Genomic DNA, 19,094 nt, shown 5'->3' on the forward strand with positions numbered 1-19,094 from the left:
ATTCATATAAGCAGTGTAAAATATTCTTACATGTTATGATGATTATAACTATAAAAGAGTTGACTATCATATGTGTACTATATTTTAACAGTTAGTACCAGTTTGGCAATGACTTGAAGGAAACTTATTGAAATTGCAGTATTATAAAATACGCAACTTGAAAATGTAACCGTTCATTAGCCGTGAACTCGCCTATCTGAAAGAAAGTAGGGCAGTCGCTTGCGATATGATACTTGAAGGTTATACAACTGCACAATAAAAATATTTCTTTGTTCTAGGTCCCCAATGTTCGCGTGTGTTGATGTTTTAGCGCTAGTACAGCCATCTCTGATCTCGACCTTGTAGTCCATTGATGGTTAAGGTCAAGATAGCAGCTACAAGCTCAGTTCTCGCGGCTCTCTGTACTGTACCAGCAGCGGTGACAAGAGAGTGAGACTTCTCGTATGTTCCTGTACATAGTCACGTGACCGACTCTTCCTGTAACGATGATGTTTACCAACAGGGTAGGTTTTATGAATTTTTAATTTTACTATGGTTTTGGTTTACACTGAAATGTTTAATGTATCCTATCATCTTTTCATAACGAATATTAATGGATAACGTGACAAAATAAAATATTATATGTACTAAAAAATTTACCGTTTTAGTAAAAAATATATTTTAATACATAATGTACAACTCTTAATCAATGGGCGATTAAAACCCCTTTTCTTGCAAATGAATACTATGCTTGTACACTAGAACAATAATTACTTCTATTTAACTTTTTAGCTTTTTCAGGCACTTGGTGATTTAAATGTTTTAAATATAATGTTTTAAAACGCCAAAACATGTGCAATTTTACTATTATCAACTGTTTTATGAATTTTTCAAAATATAAGTTGAAATCTAAAGTAAGGAATTCCTTTTACACTTTTTAAATTGCTCTCATTTGATTGTTTCGCGAACAAATTATGATTGGGAATAGTGATGCGTTGATGTGAAATTTGGCTTGGGATTTCATGTACTCTGTCTCAGATTCGTGACCATCCACAAATCTAGCGCCCAATAAAAGATTTTTATTTGAGTAAAACTGTGCACTAGTATTAGTATCATATTGGCTAAATACTGCGTTGATTGGTATTTTAAAATCTTAAAGATTTCTAATATATGACAAAATATAAGAAAATGGGATGCCCTATTTCCAAAATTTTGGATGAAATAATTGATTAATGGGTAAAAAGAATCTAAAATAACATTGAATTATATTTTGCCTAAATACTGTGTTGATTGGCATATCAAAACCTTTGGGGTTTCTAAAATACGACAAAAATGTACGAAAATGGGCTGCCCTATCTCCAAAAATTCAGATATAATAATTGATTAATGGATAACATATATCTAATATAAAAAGGAAACCATTATGGAATGTCAATATGACAGTTTCTGTGGTTTAAAACCTTTCCAAATATAAAGGTATTTAAAAATTCTCACCGTAAATAAACTTTTAAAAGTTTAAATTCTGTTTTTTTTTCTATAGTGTGGGCTGTTCTCAGCCACTTAAGTATTCCGGAAATAAGAAATGAATCAATAGCAATTTACAGCAGTCCCATGAAGTCCTAAAAGAGCATATGCATAACCAAAACTAACATTTTTAAATATCACTTACAGTATATAAATATTTAGTTAAATATAACATACTTTACTTACAGTTTATTTCCTTTATTAAAATTACAACGATTAGATATCTATTCATAAAAATAATAAAATAAAAAATGACCTGCAATATATCCAAAAACTTTTTGAAAATATCAAACCAATTATTTATATGTATTCTGTGTCGTATATTTAATACTTTATATACCTTAATAAAACATGTTATAAATACAATGTATGTAGCACTAATTGTTTTACTTTCTATCTATAACAAAAATGCCATAGGTAAAAGTTAAAACGTTGAAAATGTATACGGTCTTAAGGTTAACTTTATAAATGTAATTACAGAATAATTATAAATCGGAATAATGTTCCTATTGTGTAGCTACCATTAATATAATTATTTATAAAATAGATTTCATTAGAATATGTTAGATATAAAAAATAATATGGTACTCTATACTGCATATTATAGTAGATAGACTCTATCATATGATTTTCTAAAATTTATAGACAAGATTAAGTAAGTACATATGTGGATTTTGATTAAATGATAATGACCTAAACCATCTTCGGTCAGTAAATAGTGTAAAATTATTTGAAAAGGTCATAAAATAATAAATTGCATTGCCATTTGTGACTAAGATAGTGTAGATGATTAATAGACAGGCGAGTGCTGAATAACAAATAACTGCAAGCTAACACACGCTCTGTTATGGGAAGTAATTCAATTCAATTACGGCTCCACCCAGCCAACTAATTATTGTAGTAATATGGTCTGTAACTAGAATCCTCTCAAGACTTTTATTGTGTAATAATAGACTTTAACCAACTAATTTAACAAATTAGTACTAATACAAATAGGCCTGGATTTTTATAGAACAATGCAGCTTTTAGAGTACAAACCTAACACACAAATATTCAATCACTTGGACTTATAAAGGTTTGAAAATAATAGAGTGAACCTACGAAAACTTAGGTTGCTCTGTTTCATGTTTGGTTTTTATAGTTCTCTTTTTCGGGGTAGGTTAGGATAAACATCACATTTGTAACCATAATTTAAAAAGGGATCACCGCTAATTGGTAGTTCCACTTCAAGAGCTTCGGAGTACATTTTCAACTTGGCCTGCTATTTTGTTAGTGAATTCTAAGACCTGTGGTTTGGACTCACCTCTAGAGTAAAAATTATTTGGAATACGAATTACAAATTCTAGTAGAGGAATAAATCTCTGTATAGTTATTACGTACATGTTAACTCTCAACTCCATAGCCAATAATTTATTTTGTTGCTATTATTATCAGGTAATTCACGTATCACAAAAGTAATTAACGACATAGGTAACAGTTAAGGAATTAGTATACAGATATTTAGGAGTATGTTTTCATTTACAGAACCATGAACGACCTTACCTTTTGCATGTTTTCGGTTGATAAAAAAATTACGTAATGCACGTTTATTAACTAATGCAACCCATACTAATATAAAGTAACCAACCGTATTTTAACCTACCCAAACCATATATTAAATTCCCATATCCGTATCTTAAACAATGACCCTGGATAAATAAATACATTGTTTTCAAAGAAAACAATTACAAAACTTATCTTACATAACTACCTACCGTTAAACACTTGCCCCGCCTGACCTTTCCTCATCGAAATAAGTTAAATTGACATTTTAAAACATAGTATTACAACCACAAGGAAATGTTTATTCTTGTGCAATATATACTTCCTTTTTTCTTTTACCGAAAACGTAAAGAAGGAGCCGCTATAAAGCACAAGTAGTCATAAATTGATATTAGGGGAAAAGGGAGGAAAGGGAAGGAAGTAAGTAGCTAGTACCCTAAATACTGACTTCTTTTAATTTTACAAATTCCCTTTTGGCGCAAAAAGAAGAAATTTAGATTTAAATGTGTTACTGCCAGTGTGAATTATCGGGAACTCTTAACTTCATAGGGTAATTTTCTCAACACTGATTAGTATACAACGACACTTAAAATTGTATCACTTTAAGTATTTACTCCAGCATCTTAAAACCTTATAATGTATTAATAGTTATCAGCATATAAAGAAGTGTCTAACACACGGTATTGATCTGGTTGCTATTAGTTACAAATTATGTCTGTAAACACATTCACTGTGTAAACACACAATATATGTGATACTACCATTTATGTTTCCAATTGTTAAACGGCTATCATTATTCAAACCTTGACAGTTAAAATGTGCATGGGCGAAACTTTATCAGCATATTAAAAACGGTACAGCAGCGTGGGCTCTAAAGATCATAATTTTTGGTTAAAGAGAATTCTGTGCAGTTCCATGCAGATTTGAATCTTAAGGCTTATATCAAAAAGATTTAAATGTGACATCATTCTAAAATTTTACTCAGAAATCATTTATAGATGAAATTGATGATAAAAAAATCATTCCAAACAGCCCCAATTCAATTTTTGCAGCTGTTTTAGTTGAAACTATAATACATTTATTATCTGCTGAAGTATTTATGCAACGAATATAACAATCTCAAAAATGGTTACGTCCACACAAAAAAATGGCACTTGTGAAAAGGATGGTTTTTGTCAATAATGAATGTTACTAAATTAAAGTAGTTGTGTGTGTCCAAGATGTTTGACAATACTGATATTGACAGTACATTTTCAAGTAAATATTGTGCACCTTTATTGGTCTGATTGGAAAAAGAGAGAAAAGTATTCCATAAAAATATCCTATCGGAAAATGACCCTGAAACTAGAATTCGTTAGTGATAGCTAGAGTTAGTTGAGTATTCTCAGTTCATGGATTTATCAAGGCAAGAGGTTAGCGGGTCTCATTACAACTGATAAAGCTATAGACCTTTTGTTTTGACTGTAATGTAGCTGATAAATATATTTTTATAGGTACAGTGAAAGTATTGTTTTATCTTAGAAGGCCATTGATAATTTTTGTGATCGAGAAAGCTAAACAAACTATCGTTGATGCTATTGCAAAAGATAGTGTCGTACGATCTTGTTGTAATTTTTATGCCATTAATATGTAAGTGAAGAATTTTGGTTTAGGCTTTTTACCAAGAAGAAGAACAAACTTATTTGCTTACCAGCTACTTTTTCAATACACGTTTTATTTTTCTATCATTAGTCTACACTATTTAAGAGGCTGTGATATTAACTCTGTAATACAATACAGGAATGGCAAGGAATCATAGGAAGGAAGGGGAAAAAATTGTTCTAAGTATATATCAAACCCTAGCCAATCAGATAAAAATTATGAAAATTTGGGTTTAATAAAACCAACAATCAAGATGAAGCATAAATTGTCTTTCTTTCCACCAACCAAAGTAGTGCAAAACAGCATTCCTACACAGCATATAATCAGGCACAGGAATGGCTGGAAAACCAATCACGATCTCGGAAGTGGAGCTAGAAACAAAGAAGTTGAAGGATTTTGGGACCGGTTAGCCACCCTGACAGCTTTAGTTCCTGGCTCTGTGTTGAACACATTTCTTGATGGTGTACAAAATCATGTGAAGGTGAATGTGGTTGCCAAAAAGCCTGTAATTTAGTGTGTAGCTGCTGTTAGGGTGCTTGTTGCAATTAGTTGTAAAAATCCTTGATAGAAACTCTGCAGGCCAGGAGTACAGTAAGAGCAGCAAGGTACATAGCGCAAGTTTATTAAGAATTTTACAGAATTTGGAGGTGGGCTTAGCCACTTCAGCTCTCCCTTCATGTTCGCATATACATGTTTTAAAAATGTTTGGAATCTTGCTTTTGTTTATAATCTACGTATAACTTACCATTAGGAGGTCACTCACAACTGACTTTAGCTTCAATTAAGCAAACTTCAGTTTGCGGTTAGTATTTAGCCAATAAATCTTCCAACGCGACATTGAGTTCTTTTTAATATAAACCAACCTCCTGCTCCTCTAAACATGTCTCCCTTTTTGTTTTTTGAGAAATGAAACGGAAATGTTATACATTTAGTGTCACAAGAATAACTTTAACTAAAGCAGTCAGAAAGTGGTACCATTATTACTCGTAAATCCAGTATACACGCATTGTATTTAAGCATATGATGCCCTTCTCCATTACGGGGGGTTAATATTATTAAAGACATAACAATATCCTCATGCATGTAGATTATTTATCAAGCAATTAGAAATCATATCACTTATGCTGTGACCTGTGATTCTCCATTTATTGATCACGCAAATCATTACTTTAGCATGGAATTGAGAGCGTAATTTTACCTACTCAACCACTTGACATAATACAAAGTAGTTAAATCTTTTACACACCTATGTTTCAAAATAAAACCTTAACTGCTTCCCAAAATACAATTCCGAATTGCTGCCTATAAAAAGAATGAGATACTATGAAGAGCGTTTGGTATACGAATTAAGTGTTCTTGTTATAGATTAAGTAAAACCCAACATAAAGTTGGCATAGGTTTGTGATTGGCAGTCAAAGAAACAATAAAATAAAATTCTTATTTTTATTCGTTTCTTAGTGTTGTTTCCTTAGTATAATTGACTGTGTTTGCTATAAACATCAAAGTTAATCTTCACATTTATAATTCGCTTTCTTTTTTTACTAATGTTTACATTTCAATGAAGAATGAAAATGACATGTTTTTAACGTTTAGACAGACAAAGAAGAAAACAGAAGACTACTGCGGTCCAACAAGAACCCGGAATACACAGAGCCGATCAATGGACACAGACAGCAGGTCAGGAGCCGGTCAACTCTTGTGGAGCCTGTCATGTTTATCTTTGTTATGGCGAAAACTCTCTCAGGTAGCTTCAGTAACCTATATCAAGTCCTACACTATATTGATAAAGCAATTTTTGTTAAAAAAGCATCATTCAAATATATAAACTATCTACTTAAAATTAAATCTGAACTATTGTGTCAGTCACATTGAATATTCATAAACCGTCGTAATAAAACAGTTGCTCTTGCAATTACGATGTCCCTAGACGTCAATATGGATATAGTAGTATTTTTGTAGGAACTAATGAGAGCGTAGAGGAACGATATATCTGATGGATTTGAACCACTGTAGCCTAACCATTAAGATAACATTCGTATCAAGAGATTGATCGTGGCTTTCTAGGAAATGCTGATTGAAGAGAGGTTATGAATGTAGTGTTAACACAAACTGTATAGATTAATATTTGACATTATGTATTATGAAGATCATAATGTACTATTGGTGCTGACTTTAGCACGAAATTAGTTAAATACTGTATTAAATAACTTCAGGGGCACAGCACTAATTCCTCTCTCTTACAAATCTATCTTAACATTTTGATATTACATCGTATTGTTATTCTTTAAATACGTACTTATTGAAAGTATATTGTTGCTTGAATGAAAAGAACTATGAGGGGTGTTTTTGCTCCGCGTTACTTTTGTGTGATTAGTTTGTCAGAAAATTCCAGAGATATTTATAGAACTTTTACTAGTTCTTTTACACATAAAAATAAACTTCATTTCATAGATGTAAAAAATAAAGAAAAATAATAATTTAACTTTATTTATTTACTAATATTTCTTATAAATTTGTTACAAAATATCTATTTTGTAAACTTCCGGTGTCATATCGTCACATTGAGTGATATTACAAATATTTTGTAAAAACTTGGTTTAATTTTTAAATGGGTTTGGTGAAGGCTTATGTTTATCCATGGGATTTGGTTTAGCGCCACTGAAGTCTATCTTTCAGAGTATTCTGTCTGCATAGGCTGTAAAATGTTTTCTGTCTAATTGCGTGTCTATCCCCCAGAAATCTCAAGAATGAAATTAGTAATACACTTGAGCGATACCTGTCACGAGATACTCGTTAGTGCCCAAACGTCAATGAAAGGTTAGCTGAGAATATTGTCTCCTGATTTTATGTGAGAAACTTCTGTTACTTAAAATAGTATTTGTATGAAAAATGATCTATGTATTATGTTATTTTAATTACATGTCCGTCGAGTGAATTAACCAGCAAAGTGGAATAATTTAGTACTAATATTTCCATCATATTGTATTTGTTTTATTTACCTTAAATTTGGTGATTTATTACTACACCCGAAGAAAGACATATACTTGTTATAGAAACAACGCAGTTTTTATTGTTGCATATGTGTATGGTAAATATACGTAATCCTGTTATCCTTTGAAATAATCAATCCATTGTCAACAATTGACGAAATAAAGGATCAGAGATTTGATTTTTACATTTTGTACATGCATTGAACGATGTGTTCATCATTAAGTACAAAGTTTACTTTGTAGTAAATAGCATTCCATTGTTCAACAAATTCTCCAGTTGGAGGGTCAGAGTGATATTTCCCCATACGGATGGCTGAGAGCTGGTTATCGAGTTACCGAACAACACCAGGATGGCTTGTTGTTGAACTTAGTTCTGCTTGTCGCTGACCGCTTGAGTGCAAAGTTAGTGCAACCCACCACTACTAACAGAATAAAAACTATCGATATTCGAGTTTCAAGCATAGCTCCAAATTAACCAATGAAATTACTAAGAAATTTGGTTAGTTAATATTCTGTATACTAAGAATAAAATTGTTGGAACAATAAATTCTGAGTTGAACAGTAAATACGATAAAATGAGATACGATAAAAAAAAATTGTCGAATTGAAGCAGGTAGCAGTAATCTTTACTCTCATTTCATTAAAGCCAATAGTTATAATCCTAAAGATATATGTATTTTATGTATATAAACAAAACTGGATACAATAAATGCAAGTATAACTAACTCTATTTAGGAACTCCTTTGCTTGGTTTTATACTTAAGCTTCAGTTTCTTCTCCGCTTTCTTAGACTCCAAATGTATTCATCGTCACTTTTTACACGTTAAAATTTGTTAAAAATATATAAACTTCCCTTTTCAATGATAAAAATAAATAGTCATTGAGTCTTGTGGTTAGCCAAGTATGTTAATAGGGCCGTTTCCTGAGATAGGTGACAAAATGTAGTGCATATGGAAGTTAGATGATGCTTTGAAATATTGCTGGCCTGAGGTTTTGTGATTTGATGACAGCATCCGCCTAGCGTGCGTCGCACTGTAATCATATGTGGCGTGTTGGTTTTTCCGCCACACAATTCCCTCGTCGCCACGCGTCTCCTTTCAGGATGAGTCTGAACTCTCCCAAGGTCACTCTAAGTCTGACGTACATTTACATTAATAATGTGGTGAAGAAACACTGTGGTATGTTGTATGTCACGCCAAGATTGGCTGAGTCTAGACATACACGGTAATAACCCATGGACGACCCATTTAACATCGATGATAGAACTGGTACTTAAGGAGGTTATGGTTGGTAAAACACTCTTACTATACCGGAAGCAGGACTCCTATTCTTTGTCGGCCAGCAAAACAATGGGTGTTTGTTTAGAATTGACGAATGGCTATTTAAAAAAGTATAATTCACCACATGTGATCAGCTCAAAATTATAATAAAAACGACATAAATATAAAATAAAGTTATATATTTTATTGTTAATTATAACTGACAATTTAAGAATGGGTTTAACATAAAAATAGATCATATTTAAATACATCAACCATTTTAAAATTTTAATTATTGAAAAATAATAAAATTATGCTTTAAAAAAAAAATAGTTCAAATTGGCATACCTGTTAAATACAATACATTTAAAATAAGGTTTTACATATTTTTTTTAGAGAGAGAGGTGGAATTCCTTACCAGAAACCATTATAATCACTGCAAAGTCGGGCAGGTTTCGTGTCAGCCGTGAGAGGACAGTTCTTGGAGCGGATGTCCGTGGCCGCCGGGCCCGAGGGCAACTGACCTTTATAGCTCTGTGTGTGCGCGCGCTTGTGGTTCGTGTACGATGTATGTGTGGGATAGTGTTAAGAGTGAATGTCAATTAGTATGTTTTTTTAATGGAAGATGTGGTATGTGATTTAATTTAGTTTGTGAAATAAAATATGTGAATACAAAAAATATCATAGGATTTATAGTAGTTTTGGTTTAAGTTTAAAACTTTAGTTGTAATATCTCCCAAAGTAGGAACAGAATTCGCTTTGTAAATATAATAATGGTTAAGTGTAAGAAAGGACCATGAGGTCCTAATAAAGAAATTAATCAATCTCTCTCTCTCTCTCTCTCTCTCTCTCTCTCTCTCTCTCTCTCTCTCTCTCTCTCTCTCTCTGATGTTTCTAGAGTGAACACGTGTGCTGTTCGAGCTCCGCTAAAGTTACATTTATTGTAGGGTTTTCGTGGTTGAAACTAAGTTTGTTTTGCATTGGCGTGTGCAGTGAATATTTGTACAACCAACTAAGTGATTCATTCGTAAGTGACTGGTTTTAACCTTGCTAATTTGTGAGTTTTTAATTCACTTCTAGAGAGGAAGAGGGAGAGGGAGAGAGAGATTTTATTTATATCTTTTATCTATTCCATGGTGTGCGTGTGTATGTCACTAAAATCCTCCTAAACGACTGAATCGATTTGAATGCAATTTTGTGAGTGTCTTCAGGTGGATTCGAAAATGGGTTAGATGCACAATTCGGCTCTGTTTTAAATGATTATTTAATTACATTTTTATTTATAATTTTTTGTTGATTTTAGAATGTTTTACAATAGATCCGGCAGTCTGCGCTACGACTTTTACACTTTACAGCTTTTAACACTTTCAGCTGAAGTTCATCAATCATGCAGAAACATCTGTTTACATTTAAATTTGAGAAAATTTTACATTACTGTTAAGTGCTTGATCAATAGTGTAATGCAGATTTCAAAGCCTATTATCTAATTTTAAATTTTATTTAAATTTAATTTTAAATCTAACTTTAAGACTATTATTATATAATTCTAATTTTTACGGGGCATTTTTAGGTTAGATTTTTAGTCCTGGTTAACTTTAGACTACACTTTTAGCAATGCCCAAACTTAAACAGTTTTTTAACCTGAAACTACTATATTACAGCGAATATGCAGTACATTTCCCTATTATTAAAATGTTTTGTACATTTATTTTGTTTGTTTGTTAAAAGTAGTTCATCTTTATTAATGACCTATCATTTTGCATTAGACTCGGTGATCACCAACCTTCTGGAGTACCGGGTTTGCCAGGTGGAGTTAGGTCTACCAGAAGCCAACTGTTCAGACCCTATCACCTCCCGAGTAGAGGACATGGTACAACCCACCACAGCCCAAATCATCATGGGCAGGGCTCTCCTAGAGGCGTTCATCCCTTCCTGCCTCACAGTTCTCATCGGCCCGTGGAGTGACGCCAACGGACGTACACCTTTCATGGTCATCGCTCTGGGAGGTCAGAGTAAAACTCTGCATGGTTTTTACCCGATATAATTTACTATGAAAAATACTAATGTTTTATCTTCTTTGTCTTTATACTCTTTTTCGATGAAACATACGTTAGGTACGTTGTGTAACATGGGTTGTAGAGTCAACAAAAGTTTTTGTGATGTGTCTGAAGAAGATAGCTTTGCTATCGAAACTCCTCACAGATAAAAATATATAAGTGTTGTTTGGTGTATTTTCAAAGCAGTGATTGGACATTATTTTAGTAAAATTTTATAGTGTTGCATTATGGAATTATTAATTACTCGACTGGTCTTAAATTTCAATTTTATTCGTTGATGTACATGGTTATCATCATTGTATCTGTGGAGGTTAAATGGAAAATAATTGACTGTTTCAGTAATTGATAATACAACGCCAAGTACATAACTGAATTAGTTATGTTTTCTGAAATCTAACATTATAGTATTATATAAAAATAATATTAGTAAGTACTAAAATGGTGTTTAGTAAAATATTTGAGTTAGTAGAGATTAATTACCAGGCAATTAAGCTACTAATTAAATACATTGTCCTGTACCACTCTTAACACTGGAGTTCAAGGTTGTGTCATGTGTTCCTCGTTGTTAAAACTTTCAAATTTGCGTGATTGTCCCTTTCTTGTCTTAGATTGCAAAAACTTTACTTTGAGTTGACTTTGTTTCACGATTTATTGAGTAACTGAACAAAGGGCTAAGTAACAATACCAGTACAGTTTACAAACCCAACACAATACACATTGTTCGAAGTTGCGTGCCAACGTTTGCGTTTCTTATCTTTGATACCACGACGGAACCACAATCATATTAACTGAGTCATAGCGTGATATTAGCGGTGAAATCATTTAGCATTCTGTGACTTCATTTTTACCACTGATAATGCTCTTTTTATAGCCTAAATAGAAACATATAACATTTTGGATAAAGTATTAATTGTTATAATAATACCAGGATTCTTTACTATCAGGGATGTCATTGGCGTATTTGTGTTGGGGTTTCCTCGCCCTGCTACCCAATCTCAACCCTTTTCTCTTCCTATTGGCGTCCTTACCTCTCTCAGGTTCCGGCGGATCCTGGGCTCTCTACATGCTCTCTTACTGCTATGTCAGTGACGTCACGGATGAGCGCGCCAGATCCTTCAGGTTAGTTCGATTCCATGGTAAATTAACCGATTACGTCTATTTATAATTTCAAAATTTGTTAATTATAAAATATTACAAAAGAATATATTGCAAATCTGATGTCGCAAATCTTTATTAGTGGTTATAATGGTGAGTTTTGAAAAAATTAACGTTGAGTAGTAAACGGTTTTAATAGTATCCAAATTAAAGTTGGTACATTAAAATTAAGATCTTTGTCATAGTACCAACCTCATACGTAAAAAGTTAATGAAATTCTTGATATTCTTGATACCATATCTCTGAAACAATGGGATTTAATTCACGTAGAATATTATTTAAAACTTCAGACACAATGTAATTTATTATAAAACGTATATTTTAATTAGTCACTAGCTCTTGCAAGTTAACTTACTTATTTAATTTGTTTATTGATACTTATTACTCGTTAGTAGAATATTGGTAGAATATTAAGAATAAAGTACAATGAATTGAACCATTCTATTTTGTACAGAATGTCGGTGCTGACGATGGCCATATATTGTAGCCTCATTTTCGGATCAGCCCTGGCACCTGTGCTGATTGCTGTGCAACATTCTCTCAACCCATATCCGCTGATATTCTTTTTCAGTGCTTCTCTATTAATCATATGTACCCTATACACCCACTGGTACCTCAGGGAGTCAATCAACATCGACCTGGTAAGAAGCCATTTAAATTAGGATAATATCTACAATTATATCCATAATCCATAATTTACATATAAACAAGATCACTTAGAATGGTGTACAAAAATGGCTGTTTTGCTATTTTTAGGGAGGAGAGAAAGCTTTTTTCAAATGGAGTCACGTCAAAGACAGTTTCTTGACGTGCTTTCAGCGTCGAAGTGGTCATGCCAGGGCGATGATTTTTCTAATTATGGCCTCGCTTTCAATCAACGTCTTTATCAGTGAAGGTATGGTTTGTTAATTAGTCACGCATAATATAAAGTTATGATTACTACATTTGAAAACTGTACCCTTCATATTTGGTATAAAACAGCGGAGAAAACTTCAACCGTTTCTTCGAGTTCTAGGAATGAAACTTGACTTTCATTATGCGGAGGTTCCTTTGGATGACATCAGCCATCAGTTTGGTCTTCAATCTCTGAGCACCAGGCGGAGGATCAATGATTTACTTCTTCTCCGAAAGATTATTACATCTTCAGTGGATTCTCCTGATCTACTTGGGAGAATAGATTTTCGCTGCTCAAGATTGGCCAGAACAAATCATATGTTTGAGAGGAAATATTGTCAGACTCTGTATTCTTACCACAGCTCAGTGCCACGTCTTCACCGCCTGGGAAATAGCTTACCAGATCACATTGATTTCTTTACTATGTCTGAGGTAACTTTTAAAAAGGAACTCTCCAAGTTTTATTTTTGAATGTCGATCTGTTTATTCTGGAATATGTAGAGTGTAGACATATTTTGAACTTGCCTGTTGATTAGAACCATTTCTGTATATATTTATAATATAATAAGGTTTCTTAATGCTTGTAATGATTTACTACGTCTTTTTAATTGTTTATTTAAATCAATTGCATGGTCTGTTAATTTGTGTTTGATCTATAAGAGTATGTATTTAATAGTAATAAGGGCGGAGGTAACCTCATATACATAGAATTAGATGCCTGTATTGTTAGCCATCTAAATCCAAACTGTAAATTTATCATGTAATATAAAATGGTGTTAACCGTATACAATAAATAAATAAATAAACCGTCATATAGTCTCTGATAATGACTTTCGAGTCTTCTCTATTGGCACATCCAGAGATTTATACAATGAACGCCCTGGCCAGTCTTGAAGGATATACCCACCAAGGGTTACCATGCTACTCAATAAAACTTTAATGGTACTACACGCTCTAAACAAATTGTTTTGCTTTGATGAAATGAATGGTAACTCCACAAATAGGACATATCGTTGACCTAAGATAGAGAACGTTTACTCAGGATCGTCGTGATCAAGAGGGAGCAGTAGTCGCAAGCATCCGGCGCGATACTCATCAGTTATGTAACTGTCAGTGATAAATCCTTTGGATGGTAGCATTCCGTCTGTATATGGTTCATATCTGACACGCATCCTATCTCCAACTGACGATTGGTCAACCCTTAGGGACTAGTACGTCGTCTTTGGCTAACTGAAGAGTATGCTCAGGAGGAAAGGAAGAAGACTGTGACCTTATATATGACAGTATTATTCTGTGTCTTGCATATGCTGAAGAAGTCATAATTTAAGATATATATATATATATATATATATATATATATATATATATATATATATATATATATATATATATATAGGGATGAAATACAGCAATCTGTTGATGAAAAACATTAACGGTAGATTAGAACTTGAACTGAATGTTAATTTGTTGCAAATTAATATTTTAATTTCAGCTATCAAAACAATTTATTTTGAAATTCGAAATGTTGATGTAAATTTTCAGGAGAAGGAGCAGTCATGTACCTATCGCTCAGGGAAATGTTCTCTTGGCAACTGTCGGATTTCTCGACCTTCAGCTGTTTTGCTAACGTCACTTCAGGTAGTAATTTCACTACGATAATTAGATCAAAAAAGTATATTATTTTTGGGATGAGCGTAGGCAAGCCTATTTCACTTATTGTTTGAAAAGGTCGTCTATAGTTTTTTTCTTAGTTCGCACGATAAAGGGTAAACGGGCTATTAGCTATATCTTGTAATTTTAGCACAAATACCCTTTCCCAGTAAAGAAAATGGACATATTTTAGTACCTGTAACTTCAAAGAAATGATGTGTTTAGGGTAAAAAGTACAGGCCAATCTTTTCAACAGGAATGGGAATGTATAAAATGTAACATTTGTAAAGCTATATTTACACTGCTTCAAATAATACAATTCATACTTTTAATTATTTCATAGCTATTCGTATGCAGTTGTGTGTAGTTGGGTGTAGAAGTAATAACCTTGTAATAATGTTATGAATCACTGATGGTGCCAACGAGAAATCTTCACCTTCAACAAATTCATTGGATTCATATACAATCTAAAATAATCAATAATATCACTATTACCTTGAAATAAAACAGAATATAGGATATAAAATAAAACTATAACGATTAAATGTGTGTTTAAAAGTTGACGAGGGAAAGTAAAATATAATTTGGAAAAGCACTTAAAATAAAAAAAAGCATTACACCTGTTTTTTTTATATCTTACTATGAATCATAATGCAAATCGCCTGGAAGGTAATACTCCACAAATAGTGGTGGGCTATTTAGAGATGTTGGTATATTAAAAAATACAAGTAAACTGTTAATTAAGAACAAACTCCCTTGCCCACGTAGAAAGAACCATGTATGTACTGGCAAGCCTCAGAGGATGAAGGGTCACCGGAGTACATCCAACACCTTATGCTTAATTGATGCACTATGCCACAAAGCTGTTGAAATATTAATAAATCCAATGTTTAAGCAGTCTACAATGATGTAAGACGAACACCAAAATTACGCAAGTTTGATACAATGTGTGCAGTTTGATTGATAACATTTCTTACCTCCATATTGTGATAAACATTGGTTTATATGAATGTTGGAGTTAATGTTCAATTCTGTCTATACGTAGTAATAATGTAAGACATCTCCCTCAATTAGTTCTAAACCAAAGAGTCGCGACATTCTGTTTTGTAATATGATATATAAGTTTCTAAAAGCACACTTAAAGTTAATTACATGTAACATCTAATATCTAAGTGTAGAACCATATCGAATAAGTCATGAATGTCAAAATTACGTGAGTCATAGCTTAAGGAAACCTTTCCTCCTGAACATTATTTTATTGGAGGAATTTATCCTTCCTCTTTTCCCAAAAACTAACTTTCACTATGTTTATCCAGGTTTAGGAGCCTTTGCAGGGGTCTGGTTATTTGCCTCGCTCCTGGGTCTCTCTAACATGCTTGTTGTCGTCTTGTTGTTCATATTCCGGACGGCCCGTTCCCTAATTTTCGTCTTCGCCCGCTCCGGACTTGACTTCTACATCGGGGCCGCCGTCGCCACCTTCGTCTCCGCCTACTCTGCCCTCTGCCGCACCGAGATCAGCCGCATGGTGCCCAGACCTGACCTAGGTAAGACTTGACACAAGTGAAAGATATTAACATATTTTAAATTCTGTAATTTTCGTATGTACTACCTTTACATTTACAATATGTTTGTAACATAAATTCCTATGTTTCCAGGTAAGGTTTTCGCACTGATGTCTTTCCTGGAGTCTTTAACTCCTATAGCATCCACTCCTCTTTACACTCTCGTATACCAGCTCACCTTCCTTGAATATCCTGGAGCTGTTTATATCTTCTCTACAGCCCTATGTGTCGTCGCCTTGATCTTGGCCACGTAAGTCAACCTAGTACTATTTATCCGATGTGGAATACTGTATGTACAATGAGGTCATCATTAATTATATCACAACTAATTATTTAATATAACTGTCTTATCTCATAAACGACTAATTTATATAAACAAATATAAAATTGATGTAGGATTGTTTGTTTCAAGTCAAATTATTACTAATAGTTATTTAATTAAAGTATAAAAAAGATATAAAAACGGAAATTTTCAACCTTATATGTTAGAAAATACAGCAAACGCTACAGAGATTAACATATATTATACTCTTCGGGTTTCAAAAACCTCTAAGACATAAGAATAAACATATGCAAGAACTTAATGACCAGTAGGGGTATGCTTGATGTTTTTGGCATACAACACATTCTGATTGTCAAATTTAGTTTGTAGCTAGTTTAGTGAGATGTACTTTTGTCGTCACAGTTTATAGTATTTAAGTTTAAACTTATGTCCTAGAGTGTTTTGACCACTGAGGAAGAAAATTGATTTCAATTCTTGAAATGTAGTGTTCTACTTTTGTATCATATAATGATGACAAATGTCTAAAATCATGTTATCCTTTCAGGTCGTCCATAATCAATACCACACTTAAAATGATCACAGTTACATTTTAAAAATTTAATCGAGATGGGTACTAACCTAGTTAAATAGTACTCCTATTATAACAATTTATTATCAAATTAGAAATTTAAGACGAAAACCCTAGTAAGGACTTAATATTTACACATAAAAAATTGCCTCTTCAAAAAATATCTAAATTAATTTTATGTAATGTTATAGTTGTATTCAAATATAAATTTTACAAATTTTCAACTATTTGTAAGGAATTACTAATTTATTTTGGTGCCATTTCATGTTGCAGTATCGTTTTCATCTTGCAAAGGATAGTAAGAGGGGATTGCTATTGTCCTGATCTTACGAGAGACTCTCACGTACAAACTATAGACTGATACGCCTGTGATTAAGTATTATTTTATATATTATTTAAACAAAATGTACATATCAATGTAAATAAATATTTTTATAATCATTGTTCTACAGTATTCTGAGAAACCTTATTTAGAGTGCTTTATTGTATAAATGGATATTTTATATGGCTGTTCATCGTTTAAATTCCCCTGACTATATGCAATGCCAATTTTAATATCTAAAATGTTTATTAACTCTTTAAATAAACATACAGACAGTTTTGTGCTAAGAAACAAAGCTAGCGTATATGAGAGAGGAATTGTCCAACACAATAAAATATCCTTTTGTCGTTGACAAATCAGCTGTAGAGTTTTTATTCTCTTTAAGATAATTATCTGGCCAAATAGTTAGAAATAATTAAAAAACATAGTCTGTTATTATTTAAAAACAGAACAACTTTGAAACCTAGATTGAACTGATAACATCAAACACAATTTATTCCCTCTATACAGTTTAATACACTGAGCCTCAGCTTAAGGTTTCAGAAGCTCCAAAATGCAGAAAGACATGTATGGTGTGGAAGTATGATCGGGTTTAAGGAGTATGAAAATATTAAATAACAATGTAATTTGGATTAATGTTGTTTTAGACGAAGTCGTACATTATTTATTAGCAGTTTGCGTTGAGACAAAAACTATAAACTCAATAAAAACGCTTGTTAAATTAAAAAAAAAAAATGCAAAATAGGACTAGAACTCTAAATAAAATATTAATTTGTTGTTTGGGGGCAGAACAGCCCCTTCCAAACCTGAAGATCTATCACATGCGTAACCATAATAAGACTATCAAAAAGCAACGAGCAATCAAGTGTTAACAAGGTATAACAGGGTTATCAATATATTTAATTTCACAGTCCTTTTTAACTTACTTCTTAATTATATTATAATACAAATCGCAATAATAAACGTTACATCATGTATCAAACATGTTATCATGCATTTTAATAAATACATGTTTGAGATTGTATTAAAATAATTTGGTTGGCATTACTGCGTGAGGTTAACCTAGTACTGTTATTAATAATAAATTATATAAGGATTGTAACAGAAATGCTTCATAAAAACCCGATATTAAATTATCACTACCATTTGATTAAATGAACATTAACATTTGCAAAGAGTATAAATAGAATAAAATAACGATGGTGGAGTATCTGAATGAGAGTACTTAAGTAAGGTAAAAAAGTAATTATGCAATTACAAAAAAAAAAAAAAAAAAAAAAAAAAAAAAAACAAAGGAAGAGAGATAAGATTACTCAAAGCGATCCTCAATACCTCGACTGTAAACACTCTTCTTCGTTAGCCGACTCGCCTTTATTGTGATTGGTTTGTTTCAAATAAGCTTTATTTAATTGGGAGAAGAATGGTCGTTGAGCTTTTCGTGATGTTAATCTAATCCTTATTGTTTGTACTGCTTTATACAATAAGTGTTACGTTGTACGTGTTATAATAGCCTTTGTCCCGTTTAAACTCACCAAAGTGAAAATTGAGTTGAACCCTTGATGGTTTTGTTAACACGAATCTTCCAGAAAAAAAAAAAAAAAAACATGAAAGCATACCATTTTAACATGAACATTAATTAGATCTTTTTAGCACTCTTCTACCGTTTAA

At 32.5% G+C, this 19,094-nt stretch overlaps 1 protein-coding gene across 1 annotated transcript; it reads left to right on the forward strand.

The window, feature by feature from the left end:
* The first annotated feature begins 336 nt into the window (after positions 1-336).
* Positions 337-17,545, forward strand: LOC124357262 (proton-coupled folate transporter-like). The gene is made up of 10 exons (XM_046808834.1): positions 337-503; positions 6,280-6,430; positions 10,702-10,941; positions 11,937-12,111; positions 12,602-12,788; positions 12,904-13,042; positions 14,584-14,679; positions 16,008-16,235; positions 16,347-16,503; positions 17,378-17,545. Exons 1-10 carry the CDS (start codon positions 486-488, stop codon positions 17,463-17,465), a joined length of 1,479 nt encoding a protein of 492 aa, XP_046664790.1. The 5' UTR covers positions 337-485; the 3' UTR covers positions 17,466-17,545.
* Positions 17,546-19,094: the final 1,549 nt, after the last annotated feature.

This window comes from Homalodisca vitripennis, chromosome 3 (assembly GCF_021130785.1).
Source record: "Homalodisca vitripennis isolate AUS2020 chromosome 3, UT_GWSS_2.1, whole genome shotgun sequence".
Lineage (NCBI taxonomy): Eukaryota > Metazoa > Arthropoda > Insecta > Hemiptera > Cicadellidae > Homalodisca > Homalodisca vitripennis.